Source organism: Balaenoptera borealis (genome assembly GCF_965194805.1).
Source record: "Balaenoptera borealis genome assembly, chromosome: 17".
Lineage (NCBI taxonomy): Eukaryota > Metazoa > Chordata > Mammalia > Artiodactyla > Balaenopteridae > Balaenoptera > Balaenoptera borealis.
Window position 1 is genome coordinate 8,101,231 of NC_138876.1, and position 15,173 is coordinate 8,116,403.

Sequence of the window (15,173 nt, forward strand, 5' to 3'; positions counted from 1 at the left end):
TAATTCATGTGCCCACCTTAACAAGGAAGTCTGAACGTCTAATCACTTCCCCCCTTTTTTTTTTGCTGAGGCTTAACCTGTTTGCTCATTTAAAATAGTAATGTTATGTTTGGTCAACTGACTGCAGTCTTAAGGTTGGCCTCAGCCGTGTTTAGTTTCTAGAGTGGCCAAGAGTGGCCGAGCCTGATTTACATGCTTCGGACAAGATCCCTGTCCCAACGTGCCCTCTTCCAACAGAAAACATCTGCTTGTGGGTCTCCTGCCTTTCCAGCCTCTCTCCCTCCGAGAAAGTGTGCAGGCAAAGGCAGTAACTAGAGAAGGCCTTCATTTACCTTGCAGCCATGAATTGCAACTCGTTTGTCTTGGACCTGCCCTGGGTTTAGATTTCTGCGTTGAAAGTGCTTTCTGGGGAGAAAGGAAGTGAAAGGCAGGCCTTGTTTTTCCCCCCACATAAGCTTCTATTTCCAGAAAGCCGAAGCATCCTGCAGGTCGTAGGGAAAGACAGCAGAGAGAGCTGGAGGCATCAACCAAAGACAGAGTAATCATTCATTTGCTGAGTGCCTGCTCACGGCACTGGGCCAGTATGATGAGCCCTCAGCGTCCATGACACCATGCTAGGGTCACCAGAGCCCTGCCAGGTCAGTAAGCCCCCAGATCTGGGGTCAAGAAATAAGGGCTCAGAGAAAATATGTGAGCAACAGATGTAGGGTTGATTCCGATTTTTTTCTGGATTCAACAACTAGCTCTGTAAGAAGAGGATTCGGTACAGCAAGAATGAATTCTGTCTGTGGGTGTCTGCCACAGAAAGCCAACACCTATGCCCACTGAGCGAATAATGTAACCCCTACATGCCTGTGTATTTATCAGCTGCCTCAGTGTGTGATATCCATTATTCAATATGGCCTTGGCAATGATGCTTCAGTTGGGTGGTGTAGTAGTTTCCCAGGGCTGCCATAACGAATCCCCACAAACTGTGTGGCTTAAAACAACAGAAATTTATTCTCTCACAGTGCTACAGTTCTAGAGGCTAGAAGGCCAAAGTCAAGATGTAGGCAGGGCCATGCTCCCTCCAAAGATTCTAGGAAGAATCCTTCCTTGCCTGGTCCCAGCTTCTGGTGGTCGCCAGCAGTCCTTGGCTTGCAACTGCATCACTCTGATCTCTGCCCTGTCTTCACATGGCTTCTCCCCGTGTGTACGTGTGTCTCCTCTTCTTAAGAGGAAACCGGCCATGGCATTAGAGTGCACCCCAACCCAGGGTGACCTCATCGTATCTAAATAGATCTGAAAAGACCCTATTTCCAAAGAAGGTTACAGTCTGAGGTTCCGGTGGACATGAATTTAGGGGGATGCTATTCCACCCAGTACAGGGATTTTTTGTCTTCATTCCACTTTATAAGCCACCTGCTGTGTTCAAGGGCATTTTAGATCCTTTGGAATGGACAGTGCCGTTGATAGTACCTGGAAGCTCACAGGTTTCCTGAAGGAAGAGATGACAGCTGACCCCTCTATGTGGCCTTGGTTTCCAGCCTGTGGCGTACAGGGATTAGCCTGGCCAACCTTGACCGTCCTCCCCGCTCTGGCAATTGTTGACCTTACAGGGTGGTGGGCACACACCCCGGCGCTGCTACCAGGGCGTCAGGGGTAGTATTCCCATTTTATAGGGGGGGCAGGGGGCTCGGAGAGGGACACTCCCAAAGTCCCAGAGCTGGGATTCAAGTAGCAGGTAGCAGACAGAGCTGGAATTCAGACCAGATGTGGGTTCACGCCGCCGTGGGATCGCAGCAAGTCCTCACTCCCCCTGGCTCTTGCGCTCCACCTCTGTGGGCAGACACAGAAACTCTGGGGAGCCCAGCAGCCGATGGCTGCGAGGATGGACGGGAGCAAAGGTGCCCAGGCGGGCGGGGCACACGGCAGGCAGCATCCCCGGCGTGCAGGTGCCTCCAGCGCTGGCCCATGCCCTCACGGGTCTCTCTCCTCTCTCCCAGTGCCCTCTGCCAGCATGACACGCCTGATGAGGTCCCGCACGGCCTCGGGCTCCAGCGTCACGTCCCTGGAGGGCGCCCGCAGCCGCTCCCACACCAGCGAGGGCGCCCGGCTGGACATCGTCCCCAACTCCGGCGGCACCGGGAGCAGCGCAGGGCCCAACTCCACGGAGGTGTCCTGCTAGGTGGCCTTGGGGACGGCCGCCCCTGGACTCTGGGATCAATCGCTGTAGCTGCCCCTCCTCCGGCCCCTCCCCGCCCCTGCCTGCCAACCACATGTAGCTCGGTATTAATCCAAAGCTTATTTTGTACGACAAAGTGAGATTGGGTTTGTGGAGGGCTCCTTTTCCGGCGAGGGCGGGGCGGGGTGGACCAAAGGGAAAGAAGCATCTCAGTGTCCTTTCTCCACTAGCGAGCGGCCTAGAGGCCACTCTCATACCCTCCCTCAGAGACACCAAACTGCCAAAAACAAGAAACACAGAGCAAACACTTGATCAATCCAAGGCTAGGCTGACCTGAGCATCCTGCCGCGAAGGGACGTTTTGTTGGAAGCCCAGCCCACCTACTTCCTGTTTCCTTTCCAACTAAAGAAAAAACAGACCCAGTTTCTGGAAACCAAACCCCTTCTGATTTGGAGAGGGGGAGAGCAGGGAATGGTGGCGAGCTCTTTTAACAAAGCCAAACAGGAAGCGGGGAAAGAGGTGGAATTTATGCGGAGGCTCGGAAGTGTTTGGAAGAGCAAATCTCTGTAGTGAACTTGAAGAAGTAGATTTTTTTTTTTTTAAGCATCTTTATTGGAGTATAATTGCTTTACGATGGTGTGTTAGGTGAATGGAGTTAGAGTCTGTCATACAGAGTGAAGTAAGTCAGAAGGAGAAAAACAAATACAGTATGCTAACACATATATACGGAATCTAAGGGAAAAAAAAAAAAAAGAAGTAGATTTTTAACGTCTGTGCTATATACACACTTTTTAGTGCCGATGCCAGAAGACTGTTTTTCTGGCATTTTTTTAATGGACAACAGAAGCAGGCGACAAAATCTCCCAGTTTTTCAAAGAAACGGTCTTGGCAAATGTTTGGTATCGGGGGTTTGAGGCTTTGATTCTGCCGCCTGCCTCTTCCTCCACGTCGCCTACTTCCTACCCCAAATACATGGACGAGTGATTATTTCACTCATGGGGAAGATCATGTAGATTTGTAGTTGCTTCTTTGAAATGGAGGGCTGTGCCTGGCTGTGGCCGGGGGAGGGGGGCAGGGGCATTGGGGTGGGGTGGTATTTTTGGTTATTAGATGTAAAGGATTCCTCGTGGTCATGATGGAATCCAGTGCAGTTGTGATTTCAGTTGATCCCATCTGGTTCCCAGGAATCATGTGTGATTGAGTTAAATCTAGCTTCCAATCTTTGACAACCCGGGTTGAATCTGAACTGGACTGCCAAACATTTCTGACCTGGTGACCTTCCGGGATCTTCAGATAGAACTCTTCGCTCTTGTAGGGAGTGGGGATTCCCTTGGGGAGTGGTGGCCCAGAAGATGCAAGGATTCTGGAATGTGTATTCCATGGGATTTCCTTCCCTCTCCTGCCTTCCCCTCTTCCCTGCCCCTCTAACCTCTCGCTGAACGGGGTGGCACCACTGACATTTCTGGGCAACGTCAGCGTAGCTGTCAAGTTCCTGTACTACTTACTGCCTTTTGATTTTGACTTTGGCTAACCGTGGATCTTCTTATAGGAAGTTTGATCAGAGTGAAAGGAACATTGTGACTCAGCCGCCGGGGCCTAGTGGTTACTGGGAGGAATAGGCAAGCCTTCTAGGTAGCTTGGGGGGATAATGGCTCAGTTTATCTGCGACCTACCCCCTGGGAGGCAGAAATGGCTGAATCAGAACAAGCAACTGTTGTGTACAAGTCTTTCCAGAGGAGTTTCTTAATGAAATATTTGTATTTATTTCCAGACCAATAAATTTGTAACTTTGCAGTGGCTTGTGTCTTTTTCCTCCGCCTGAGAGGTCGTGCATTGGGATGGGTCTTTCCTTACCTGGGGCTTCCTTCCACATGTCCCTCCCCTTTGAAATTCTTTGCTTTAGAGAATCCCTGTCCAGTAAAAATGTAACACGAACCACAGATGTAACTTCAAATTTTCCAGTAGCCACATTAAAAAAGGTAGAGACAAGTGAAATTAACTTTAATAATTTAACCCAACATATCCAAAATATTATCATTTCAACATAGGATCAATATAATTATTAAGGTATCATGCATTCGTTTCTTCCTCCTAAGAAATCCAGGGTGTGGTTTACATCACAGCACATCTCAATTCAGACCAGCCCTGTTTCAAGCGCTCAATAGCTGAATAATACAGTGACAAAGGGATCAAGCTTTTCAACCTACAATTAGAAGGAAACATCTTTTTTTACATTTTATTTTTATTATAGGAAAGCATGTGGAAAGACCACCCAGTGACAATCCCTGTAATGCTTCTGGCCCTTGTATTTTTTTTAAAAATGTAGACACAACAGGTTTCAGTACAACCTCCCATTTCTATTTAAAATTAGTTTAAAATTTACAAAACAGTTGCAATGATAGTACAGAGAGTTTCCATATACCCCACCTCCAGTTTCCCCTATTATTATTAGCATCTTATGTCACTACAGTGCATTGGTCACAACTAAGAAATCAACATTGATAGATTACTATTAACTAAGCTCCATACTTTCTTGGGATTTCACTAGTTTTTCCCTGTTGTCCTTTTTCTGTCCCAGGATCCCGTCCAGATAGCAGGTTACATTTTGTCATCATGCCTGCTTTGCTTCCTCTGGCCTGTAAGAGATTCTCAGACTATCCTTGCTTTTGATGACCTTGATGGTTTTGAGAAGCCCTGGTGGGGCGTTTTGTAGAACGGCCTTCAGTTGAGGTTTGCGTATATGGTTTTCTCATGGCTCAGCTGGGGTTCTGAGTTTTTGGAATGAAGACCCCAGAGGCTCAGTGTCGTTCTCATCACCTCGTGCTGTCAGCATGATGGGCCAACGTGATTTAACACGGATGAGGTTGACCTTGATCGTCTGGCTGAGGTCGTGTTTGCCAGGTGTCTCAACTGTTAAGTTACTTTTTCTGCTTTTCCATACTTGTTCTTTTGAAGCAAGTCCCTAAATGCAGCCCACGCTTAACACCCCCCTCCTTTTTAAACAACTATCTTACTGTTTACTATATTGGTTTTTTCTTCACGTACCTTGAAGAGTTTCTTAGCGTAATTAGCTGTAAACACTTTTGCAGCCTGCATCATCGTGCAGCAAGTGCCTGGGCAGGGAAGAATGAGGTGACCGTGTGTGGTGTGCACATCAGGAAGGGAAGCAGGAAGGGTCTTAACGCATAAAATACAGCACATGATATTGCCAAAGAAACCACTGATACTGAAGTGTAATTCTCCAAATGTTCCGATTGTGTGACTTTTCCTTATTAATAAGTTAAATAGCGATGTGGAGGCAGGTCTCAATATAATTTCAAGGTAGTGACGAGCGTAATAGCACATCGAGAAAACTGCCACAATTGTGGTAAGAAAAATACATGTGATTTCAACTGGTGAGATTAGGGTTGTGGCCCACAATGCCACGCTGCAATTAGAGATTAGTAAAAACAAAGATTCATTTCCCCCCCATCCAAGCACACAACCCCTGAATTTAATCCATGGATCTCTGGTCCAAGGACCCGAGGTTAATGAGCCCTCCTTTAGATGCAGGAGGAGAAGCATGTAGGCTCTTCCTTATTCTACATTCACAGTGAAGGCCTTTTCTGTGACGGATCCTGTGTGAGAGTCAGGATCAAAGGAAAGGCAGGCATAGAAGAGCCAGCGAGGAATCCCCGTGGCAGTGGGTGCACATGTGGCACAGAGACCCCCCCCCCGGACCTGCCACGATCAGCTCCTTGGAGCTCAGGCTTCCATCGAGAGAAATGAGCTGTTGCAGGTGTTTGCATGTATCAGGTGCTATTTAGAGATGGTTTGCCCAGAGGCTGTTTGGCCAGCTGGGGATCTATTTCTGTTTTCCTAGCTGCTTATTTAGGTTTCGATCCCCAGGCCCTAGGGTGTCAGCAGCAGCTGGGAGACCAAGTGTGCACCAAGATCCACCACGTGCAGGCTCTACAGGGGCAACAGAGGCCCATCTGCCACCTTCCTCATTCCGCTTCTCAGACACAACCTCGCTCTCGGTCACTGGATGGGTCCCTAGGTACAGCCGAAATCCATCTTGGGCTTCTCAGGCTGCATGAAAACCCTTCAGCTGTGTTCCACACGGAATCCAAGGGCAGAAGGGAGGCGTGGCCTTATGGGTTTGGAGATGGGATTAGGGAGGGTGCTTAGTGAGCGGATGAGCCTCCTTCTTTCTAAGAACAGATTTCCCTGCATCTCTAAAGCATAAAACGATGGGCTCCTTGACCTTCTGGTTATTGGACCTGGAACCAAACGGGTCTTTGTGTCTTTCAAGGGTCAGAATTGGATGGGACCAGCTTGATTCAAGTGTCCACTCGCTGTCCAATCAACTATGAGCGTAAGAGCATCTCGAGATAACTGCCACCATTGTGATAAGAAAAATATATGTGATTTCAACTGGTGATGTTAGGGTTCGTGGCCCACCTTTAGGTCAGAGGAGACGTTGCATTGCGATCAGAGGTTAGTTCACACTACTCCCGTCCCCTCCTCCACATACACACGGCAGGATTCCGAGTAATTGACGTAGCTGTAGCCGGTGAATTGCTATGTCCTTTGCCATTAAACCCACTGACAGCCAAACTCCCTGTTGCAGGAAAGGCCCTTCCTCATTCCTGCTCTGAGAAATTTCCTGAACACCCCGCCCTCCCCAGGAAGCACTGACCATATGACCTCGTGACAAGGGCACCCTGCAGAGAATGTATCACTAATAACAGTAATATGTAGCGTTTATTATAGTTTCTTTTCCCTTTTTATCTTTATCTGTGAGGATGAGTTATCCTTGCTTCACAGATAAGAAAGCCAAGGCTCACAGAGATGAAGTGGCTTGTGCAGCCATTTCTAAAATGGATTACGTCCCTCTTGTCTGGAAAACAGTTGGCTGAGAGCATGACTAATGCAACCACCTATTGACGTCTTGGGACTGTAGAACATTGGTTAGTTCCTGGGACTAATAAACTGGAGGACCTTGCGGCTTTTACTGCCCATGGGGACATTTGTCCCTCCATTAAGTAGTCCGACCCAGGCGGTGGCCAGCCTTTACCGTATCTTTCATCTGGTTCTTAATTCTTCTGTCTCCTCCTTTGCTGGCAGGCTGACATTTTTCTCATTGCCATCAATAAGCCAGGCTTTAGCAGCTTCCTCTTCCTCTTTATGGGATGGACCTAGAAACACACTTTCGCTAGTGGTGTATGAAAAACAAGATTTATCATGGAGATCTGGAAACATTCTTTACAGCATATAATATATGAAACCATACATGGGCTTGGTGCCAGCTTTTTCATCTCCTTAGAAATCATTTTTGCTCAGTTCTACATTGGAGAGAACCCAGGTTCAGCTGGAACTGGGACCTCTGAATACATAGGATGCTTCTGCATTTTCATTTCATCAGTGGAGGGTGAGAGAGAACACTGACTTCTCTGCTATGTGCTTTTTAACCTTCATAATAAAATGCTCTGGCCATTTTCCCTGAATCCCATTTTCCCAAAACTTCAACCACCTGATATCATCAGAAATCTTTCCCAGAGTCTACACATTCATCTTAATTGGAGGCATCCATTGGACTCCACGATCTGAATTCCAATTTTGAAAAAAGTATGTTTCAGGATAGAAGTGTACTTGGAAATGATTCATGGGGCAATTATTTTTGTACTGGAATGGATTCTCCCCTAGACTTTATTATAATAGCATAACTGTTTTGGGGGTATTTGGATGAGGTGGATTTAGCTGGAAGGTATCAAATGCATCATTCACTTCATTTACTCAACCACCTGCACATCTGTTCAAAGAGCTGAGCATGTGCTATGCACAGTTTGGGAGACACAGAAAAGTATGGCACCCTTCCTGCCTTCAAGAAGCTGGGGGCTTAATTAAATTACAGCATAAAATGAAAACATAAAAATAAAAAGTTAAGGGATCGAGAAGCATAGGATTGAAATATTAAAGCATTCAACTGAATATCGGTGACACTTTTTCTTTACCTTTGCGATAGGACTAAATAGGTAAAATACGCAGACACAAACACTGACTTCAATTCTTACCATCGCCTTGCGGGTTATTCCCAGTTCATAAGGAAACCGACTCAGCTAAATAATAGATGCGTTTGTTAAGTGCTTACCATGTACCAAGCGCTATTCTAAAGCTTTTCATGCATTTTGCATTTTGGTTATCACATCATCACCCCCACAAGGAAGGTACTGTCATATTTTGCATTTCACAGCTGAGGAAGCTGAAGGTTAAGTGAGGAATTCCGGTAAAGAATAAAGGATATAAAGATCCACTGGACTCCCAAAGTCAGAACTGGTCCCATCGCGTCATGCAACCTTCCTTATACTTCATTTCACTCCCCTTGGTTCCCAAGGCAGCTGGCAAGAGATCTCTATCCACCCATCCCTCTGTCCATCCAACCCCTGCTACCCAGTCCCTGACATATACAAGGCTCAGAGGATGCAGTCATGGTCTCTGACCTCCAGGTACCCACAGGGCAGTTGGGGATATAAAAAGGCATTGAATAAACGAGTAAGTGAATGAATGAATGAATGCCAAATGTTCATTTTATATTTACATGAGATGTCTTCCGGCCTGGACACATTTGTACCCCTGGTGTTTTCTACATGCCAGAATTCATATTTCTCAGTGCATTTCCAAACTTTTAGCTATTTTTATTGTCACGTATAAAATATCTGGGACCTAATTTCCACCATCTGCACATTTATTGAACGTGTTCAATGTTCCATCATTGCCTCATAATAACTGAATATACAAGAAAACTCACCCAATCCAGTAAGTCACTTTGCTGATGATTTATTGCTTTAAGGCGAAAAGCTATAAACAGGGAATTTGAGCAATGAAAACCCTTCACATTAAATAAACACGTTCCATGCTACACAAATCATAAGAAAAATGAGGACTGTTGTAAAACATGACAGATTGCCCAAGTGCTATTTTTCCTCTATTGGGAAATTCCAAGACATTTCTTCATATGTATTTTTTAGTCACAAAAATGGCAGTAGGAATACTTAAATATTAAGTCATAGTCTGAAAACAGATACACCCACACCCACACACACACACACACACACACACACACACACATATATATACACATACATACATCACATATGTATATGTGCAGAAATACACAGCTGGCCATTCTGACCATTCATGATTCCCAGCTGTACAGGGTTATCATTGCAGTTACTTTGGATCAAGATAAGTCTTTAAAAATCAGTGACCTAATTCAATATAATAGTCACAGGCTGCATTACCTCCCCACAATCTCTAGGTATACACAGTACTTACAATGTCAATGAGAGTCTAGACAATCATATCACTTGAATCTACCTTCTTTGATCACTCTCTGAATCACTTTCAAAGTTAAAATTGCAGCTATTGTCAGTAAAGCACGTCTTGTGCCTTTTGATTCGGGTGTCAGACTAACCTTGGTTTGCAATCCTGGTAATTCATTAGCTGGTAAGACATTGGGCAAATAACTTAACCTCTAATAGCCTCAGCTACCTTATTTCTAAAATGGGTAAATGATAATAATGCCGTATCTCATAGGTTTGCTCTGAGGATTAAATGAGACAGTGCAGTAAAGCACTCAGTATAAGGCCTGGTCAGTGCTCAACAGATGCTAATGATAAGGTTTAGCAAGCATCAGTGGTTTAGTAAATTCAGGTCTCCTCTTCCCCCTACACACCTACACACACAAGAGACGTTCACTCCAAGCACTTACATGAATTTCTTCACCAAAAGTTGACAAATCTTTAGCATACCTTTCCCTCCCCCCAGAACATGGGGTCACAAGGGACTAGAGTGGCAAGCTTCCTGCTCTATTTGATCCCCCCGCCAACGTGACACTCCGATAGGGCTCATTCAGGCTCTCTCCGGAGGCCTCCCCAAGAGCAAGGCAGAGTGGAATAAGCTGGGATTTGGGTTGCTACTTTGGGGGGACAGATTTCCCAGCCTCTTTGAGTCCCAGATTTTCCACTTATAAAACGGGCAAGAGATGCTTACTCAAAATCGCTGTGATGATTAGTACTATAATTCAAAACTTAAGAGTGCTTGGTACCAAGCAAGCACTCTAAATAAAGGGACAGATTTTCATTATGATTATTATTCTTAACTTTTATTGTCTCAGGGCACACCATGGCTGGGCCCATAGCTCCTTCCCCATGACTTCAAAACATGGGGCTGAGACGTTCCCTCTGGGGCCCGCCTAGGACAGATCCATTTCTCAAACCGGAGCATTCCGGCCACGCCATCCCACCCATTCCCAGGATAAAACCCCCAATTCCTCCAACCAGGCTTCCTATGATCTTGGAAGCCATGCTCACTTTCCCAAACTGCGAAGCAAATTCAGTAAGAACCTAGCTCTCGGGTGTCTGCTGAATTTCAAATGGGGTCAGCGTTCACTTAGTCCTTGTAGTTTGTAGGTGGCAGGTGATTTCACTCTACGAAAATCCAACATGTTCCATGTAGACTTAGAGAAGAGATTATTCATGGGGTAAATTCTCTTCACACAGGAATTCTTGTTTTGTTTTGGTTTTTTTTCCGATAAAAATGTACATTTCTTTCAGTAGTAAATGTCTTTCTATGGCATTTAAGATTTGGCTGATAAAAATCAGATTGTCATGTACCTTTGGAAGAAAGAGATCTTCTGAATACAAGTAGGAACATGTACACAATTTCCTTTATTCATCAAATACACATTGAGCACCATTGTATGCCTTGCATCGGGCATTCAGGAGGTCACCGTAAGGAGGGCACATTCTCAACCCTTTTTCCCTGTCTAGGAATACCTCTGCTCACCACCCAGAATTCCCTCACGAATAACCGCACCATCACTCAGTCTGCAGCACTGGGTAACAAAATCATCTTCAGACACATATGAGAGCTGGTTCTGATTTGAAGGAGGGAACGATCTGTAGGGGATTCATGGATTTTGGTTTAGCCCAGATTTTGTTTGATGCTTAGGCATGTAAATAATCTGAAAGTCAGACACTCTCTTCTCTTGTGAAAAGAGCTAGAGACACAACAGTAAGAACCAAAAATGATGCAAGAATCGCCTGTCCTGACATGTTTTCCTGCTCTGACACATTTGGAAGCTCTAAAGTAGAGGGAAAAGATGGGTTACAGAGTCAATTCAACTTGGATTTGCCTTCCGACTCCTCCACTGACCAGCTGGGTGACTTCAGTCAAGCACCCTTCCCTTTCTGAGCTTCTGTTTCACATTTGTAAGAACAGAAATAATAACGGGCACTTTTCAACACGACCTCGAAGTTTCCATGAGCTAGTGTTAACGGTTACGTAAAGCACTGAGAACAATGTCTGACACAGAGAAGGTACTATATAAAAGAATTATAGCAGTAAATATTTATATTTTACTAATAAAATAAATAATAGCCTCATTTCCATTAATAGCAACTTTCTCTTCCTTTTGTTGAATAGCTTCAAGCCCTTTCAGCTTTTCACCCCTGTTAAATATACTTCTGTTTTGAAACAACTGGTTAACCTCTGTCTTTGCACCAGAACTGGGTTTTATGGGTCAGTAGGACCCACAGTCTGTGAAGTGGGTCACTGAGGCAGAAAGAGACATGTCCTGGGCCCAGGGACCCTTGCCACTCTAGGCTGATACAGACTGGACCCACTTCTTGGTTTGTGAAACCACTCCTTGGTTTGACCCACACTTAACCTGGACCCAAGACTCCCTAAAGAGCACAGGAATGTCACAGGGCACCATTCTCAGGGGTCAGAGACATCACCCCAGGGGACTCTACCAACTCCCATGAGCCCCCATGCAGGGAGAGGATCCAGATGTGAGGAGCCTGGCCGATTGCCCAGCGCCCTGCCCTGTCCACGAGCAGCAGATTCAGGGCTGGGGTCAATCGCTCCTTCTGAAAATTGACTGACCTTGCTCTGACCCTGGAGTATTGACTGGGGACTTCTCCCAGGAACAAGAAGGAAGTTTATCATCTTGCATTTCTGACTGGGATGAACCCAATGTACACCCTTCACAGTGCAGGGGTGAAGAGAAACCTAACCTCAACAATGCCCGGAATAATGGATACAATTGTTTATTAAAAAAACCAAACCCAAACAGCCATTCACCTCACTTGGCAAATGTTGGGTGACCTTGGGAGGCACAAATCTTTGGAATGAGAGATACTTTGGTGTGCGGTGGTCAAAACTGTCGATTAGAGTAGTTCTAAATCCCATCTATCCTTCTGAATGGACCCAGAGAGTCTTACGATTTGGTATTTAAAGAAGGAATTAGTGACATTGAATGCCTAGCTGATTCTGTTCCTTGAGACTTGGGCAAGATCCAGCAGGACTTCCAGTGACTTGGACAGGCGGATCAGGCTTGGGTATTGACCAGAACAGCTGGAGACAGGCACTTTCCTTGGAGCGTACGTGGAATTGTCAAGGAGAGGACCCATGGTCTGGGCTTGAGCAGAACCACGATGGGTGCTTTGGGTGGTCGGAGACAGGAAAGGGGCCACGGGTCCGGATCGGGGTAAGGTGGACAAAAGAAGGCTCAGTGTGGGCCTCAGAAGGCAGCCTCCTTTACAAGCATGGGGCCAGGCCTCGAGCTCGTGTTTTGTGCCTGCCTAATTGGCAATTTCTGAGAAGTCAGGGTAGGAATCCAAGTCGGCAAAAATATCGTTGGGATTCCGACAGCTCAGATTGCAGAAGCAAGCATTAATCCACAGGGCCTGGCGGGAGAAGCCAGGCCCGTCAGGACACTGGAAGGAGATGTCGATGGTTTTGGACTTGTAGGGGATGCAGCACCTGTTGTCCGTGCAGACCCCACAGTACTTGGGCCGATACGAACGTGTGCTGGTGCAGCCGGCCAGCGTAAAGTTCACGGGCGCTTCTGGCTGGTACACGGCCAGACACTTCTTCCCTTCCTGCAGGAAAGGAGGTTTCAGTTGAGACGCTCAGAGGATCAACAGCCACTTTCTTCCCTCCAAGCCCTCAATTCTTCCCTTTTCACTCTCCACGCACTCCACCTTACTTTCAGATTTGCAGCATCTTCCAACTGGGAAGGACCACCCCAAATACAGCAGGACCCAGTCTTATTACGCAGGAGGAAACGGAGCACAGGAGGGGAATGCCTTGCTGTGGTGGTACCTCTCAACCTGCGATTTCCCTTCCCTCCTGTGTTCCTGCCTTGCCAATGCCCAGTCCCTGGTCACTTTCACTAACACGGGATGCCTTTGCGGCTGCTTTAGCCAATCAAGTACCCCTTGCTGGTTAGGGGCAGACCATCATGGCCTCCCTGATTGGGGGATGCATTTTACCCTAAACTCCTCCTCTGCCTCTGACAGACTCTCACACACACCCTTTCCATGCAATTTATTCATTCACAATCCATGCAACTGGATTGGCATTATCTAAAGGGAGTTCTGTCTCTCCACAGGGCTGTGGGCCACTCGAGAGTGCGGCTCTTTCTGTGTCCCTGCAGTCTAATTCTGTGCCTGGTACATAGTAGGCACTTACTAAACTCACTGAGTGAATGGCTGTCGGGGTCTACTATGTACCGGCACTATGCCAGAAACGGGGGTAGAGCAGATCCAGGCGATGTGGGGTGGGTCTGAGGCTTGTATGATTGATCCGAGAGCTCTCCTAGGCACATAATTATGGAAATGAACTTGGGTGGAAAGCATGAGCCAACAGCAAGGGACGTGAATTAGTTCGGTGGTGAACCCACCTCTACCTCGCAAGCACCGTGCATTCACCCAGCTTAGGACTCTGCTCCTCTTTGTCCTGTTGCTGGTAAATTTCCCTTCCATGCTTTCAGTTAAGAGATGTTTGCTGAGTACCAAGCACCAAGAATACAAAGGCTAGTAGGGCAGGGGAAATAATCAGAGAGGAAAAAGAGACAAGGGGAGGAACTGTGGGAAGCTAGGCTGTCTTGTCTGGTGGACAACCCTCTCCTCAGCATTCTCAAGAAACCACCAATGCTCCCCAAATGGAATCAGTGCTGAGTTTTTCTTTCTCTTTATTTTTCATGTGACACCAAGGCAGATGACCAGTCCTAAGGCGTTAGCAAGGAGGTCCTGGGTTAAGCAAATCAGATCCATTTCTAACTCCAAGGACCGGGTCTTAGTCTACTGTGGTCACTACACCCTTGATCCTTTATTTTAATTATGTTTGACTCTCCAAGCTGGAAGGGATGTCTGAGACCAGTTCTGGTGTTTTACCAATGAGGGGACTGGGGCTCAGAGATGCAAGGAGATTGGCCATGGTCACACGCAGTCAGCAGCAGATGGGCATTTGACTCCAGCAGTCCTGAGTCCCGCTGTCCCCTACTGCCCCGTGTGGCTGTCACGTGAGTGGGGGCTGGCCCAGGAGCAGTCGGTGAGGGGTCCTTGGAATCACCACAGGAGAGCACTTCTGAGGGACCCTGGGATCTCTCCAGAGTCACCTTGATTGTAATAACATGGTCACCACTTCCACTGAGTGAAATTCACAACCCACCAACCCAGTGACACATGTTATCCCAAGAAACTGCTACAACGTGGGCTTAATTATTATACAAACAGCCCCCCACAAGCAAGCTCAGGATCTGGGCTCAAAGCCAGGCTTGTCTGTTACGTCCGAGACACCTGCCCCACCCTGGGAGGTGGACCCACCTTGATGTGTGGCCAGAGGTCCACGTCACACGGCCGCAGGTTGCAGAGGCGGCTCTCCTGCTCAGGCCAGCACTGGGCATTGACGTTGGAGATGCGGGTGGAGACCCCCAGGCCGCAGCTGGTGGAGCAGGGGCTCCAGGGGCTGGTGTAGGCTATGCAGTTCCTGTGCCATGGCTCTATCTGATCCATGACCGCTGCGGATGGGAACCAGATGCCCTGTGAGTTTCCAGTCTCTGTCAGCCCCCAATTCCTGTCGTCACCGCCCTAAGGGCTGGGGTCCCTGAACCTCAGGCAGGAGAGAGGTGGGCTGTCCCTCAGCACAGGAGGGCAAGGTGGCTTCTAACCAGCATAGT

At 47.1% G+C, this 15,173-nt stretch overlaps 2 protein-coding genes across 6 annotated transcripts in view; one reads left to right on the forward strand and one right to left on the reverse strand.

The window, feature by feature from the left end:
• The window catches only part of NDRG1 (N-myc downstream regulated 1), a 98,922-nt gene that overhangs the window by 51,569 nt on the left and 32,180 nt on the right, over positions 1-15,173 (forward strand). For 2 of the 3 annotated variants that reach the window (XM_082363776.1, XM_082363775.1), the window contains one exon: positions 1,986-3,958. The exons of the other annotated variant lie outside the window; for it this stretch is intronic. In XM_082363776.1, the coding sequence (XP_082219902.1) occupies positions 1,986-2,167 (182 nt within the window). In that variant the 3' untranslated portion in view covers positions 2,168-3,958. Of the gene's footprint in view, positions 1-1,985; positions 3,959-15,173 lie in introns of those variants that run through there. 3 annotated transcript variants of the gene reach the window in all.
• Positions 2,753-15,173, reverse strand: part of CCN4 (cellular communication network factor 4) — a 39,069-nt gene continuing 26,648 nt past the window's right edge. For 2 of the 3 annotated variants that reach the window (XM_082363779.1, XM_082363778.1), the window contains 2 exons: positions 14,821-15,014; positions 2,753-13,092 (listed from right to left, as the gene is read on the reverse strand). In XM_082363779.1, the coding sequence (XP_082219905.1) occupies positions 12,793-13,092; positions 14,821-15,014 (494 nt within the window). In that variant the 3' untranslated portion in view covers positions 2,753-12,792. The remainder of the gene's footprint in view (positions 13,093-14,820; positions 15,015-15,173) is intronic. The other variant, XM_082363780.1, reaches the window with a different exon arrangement.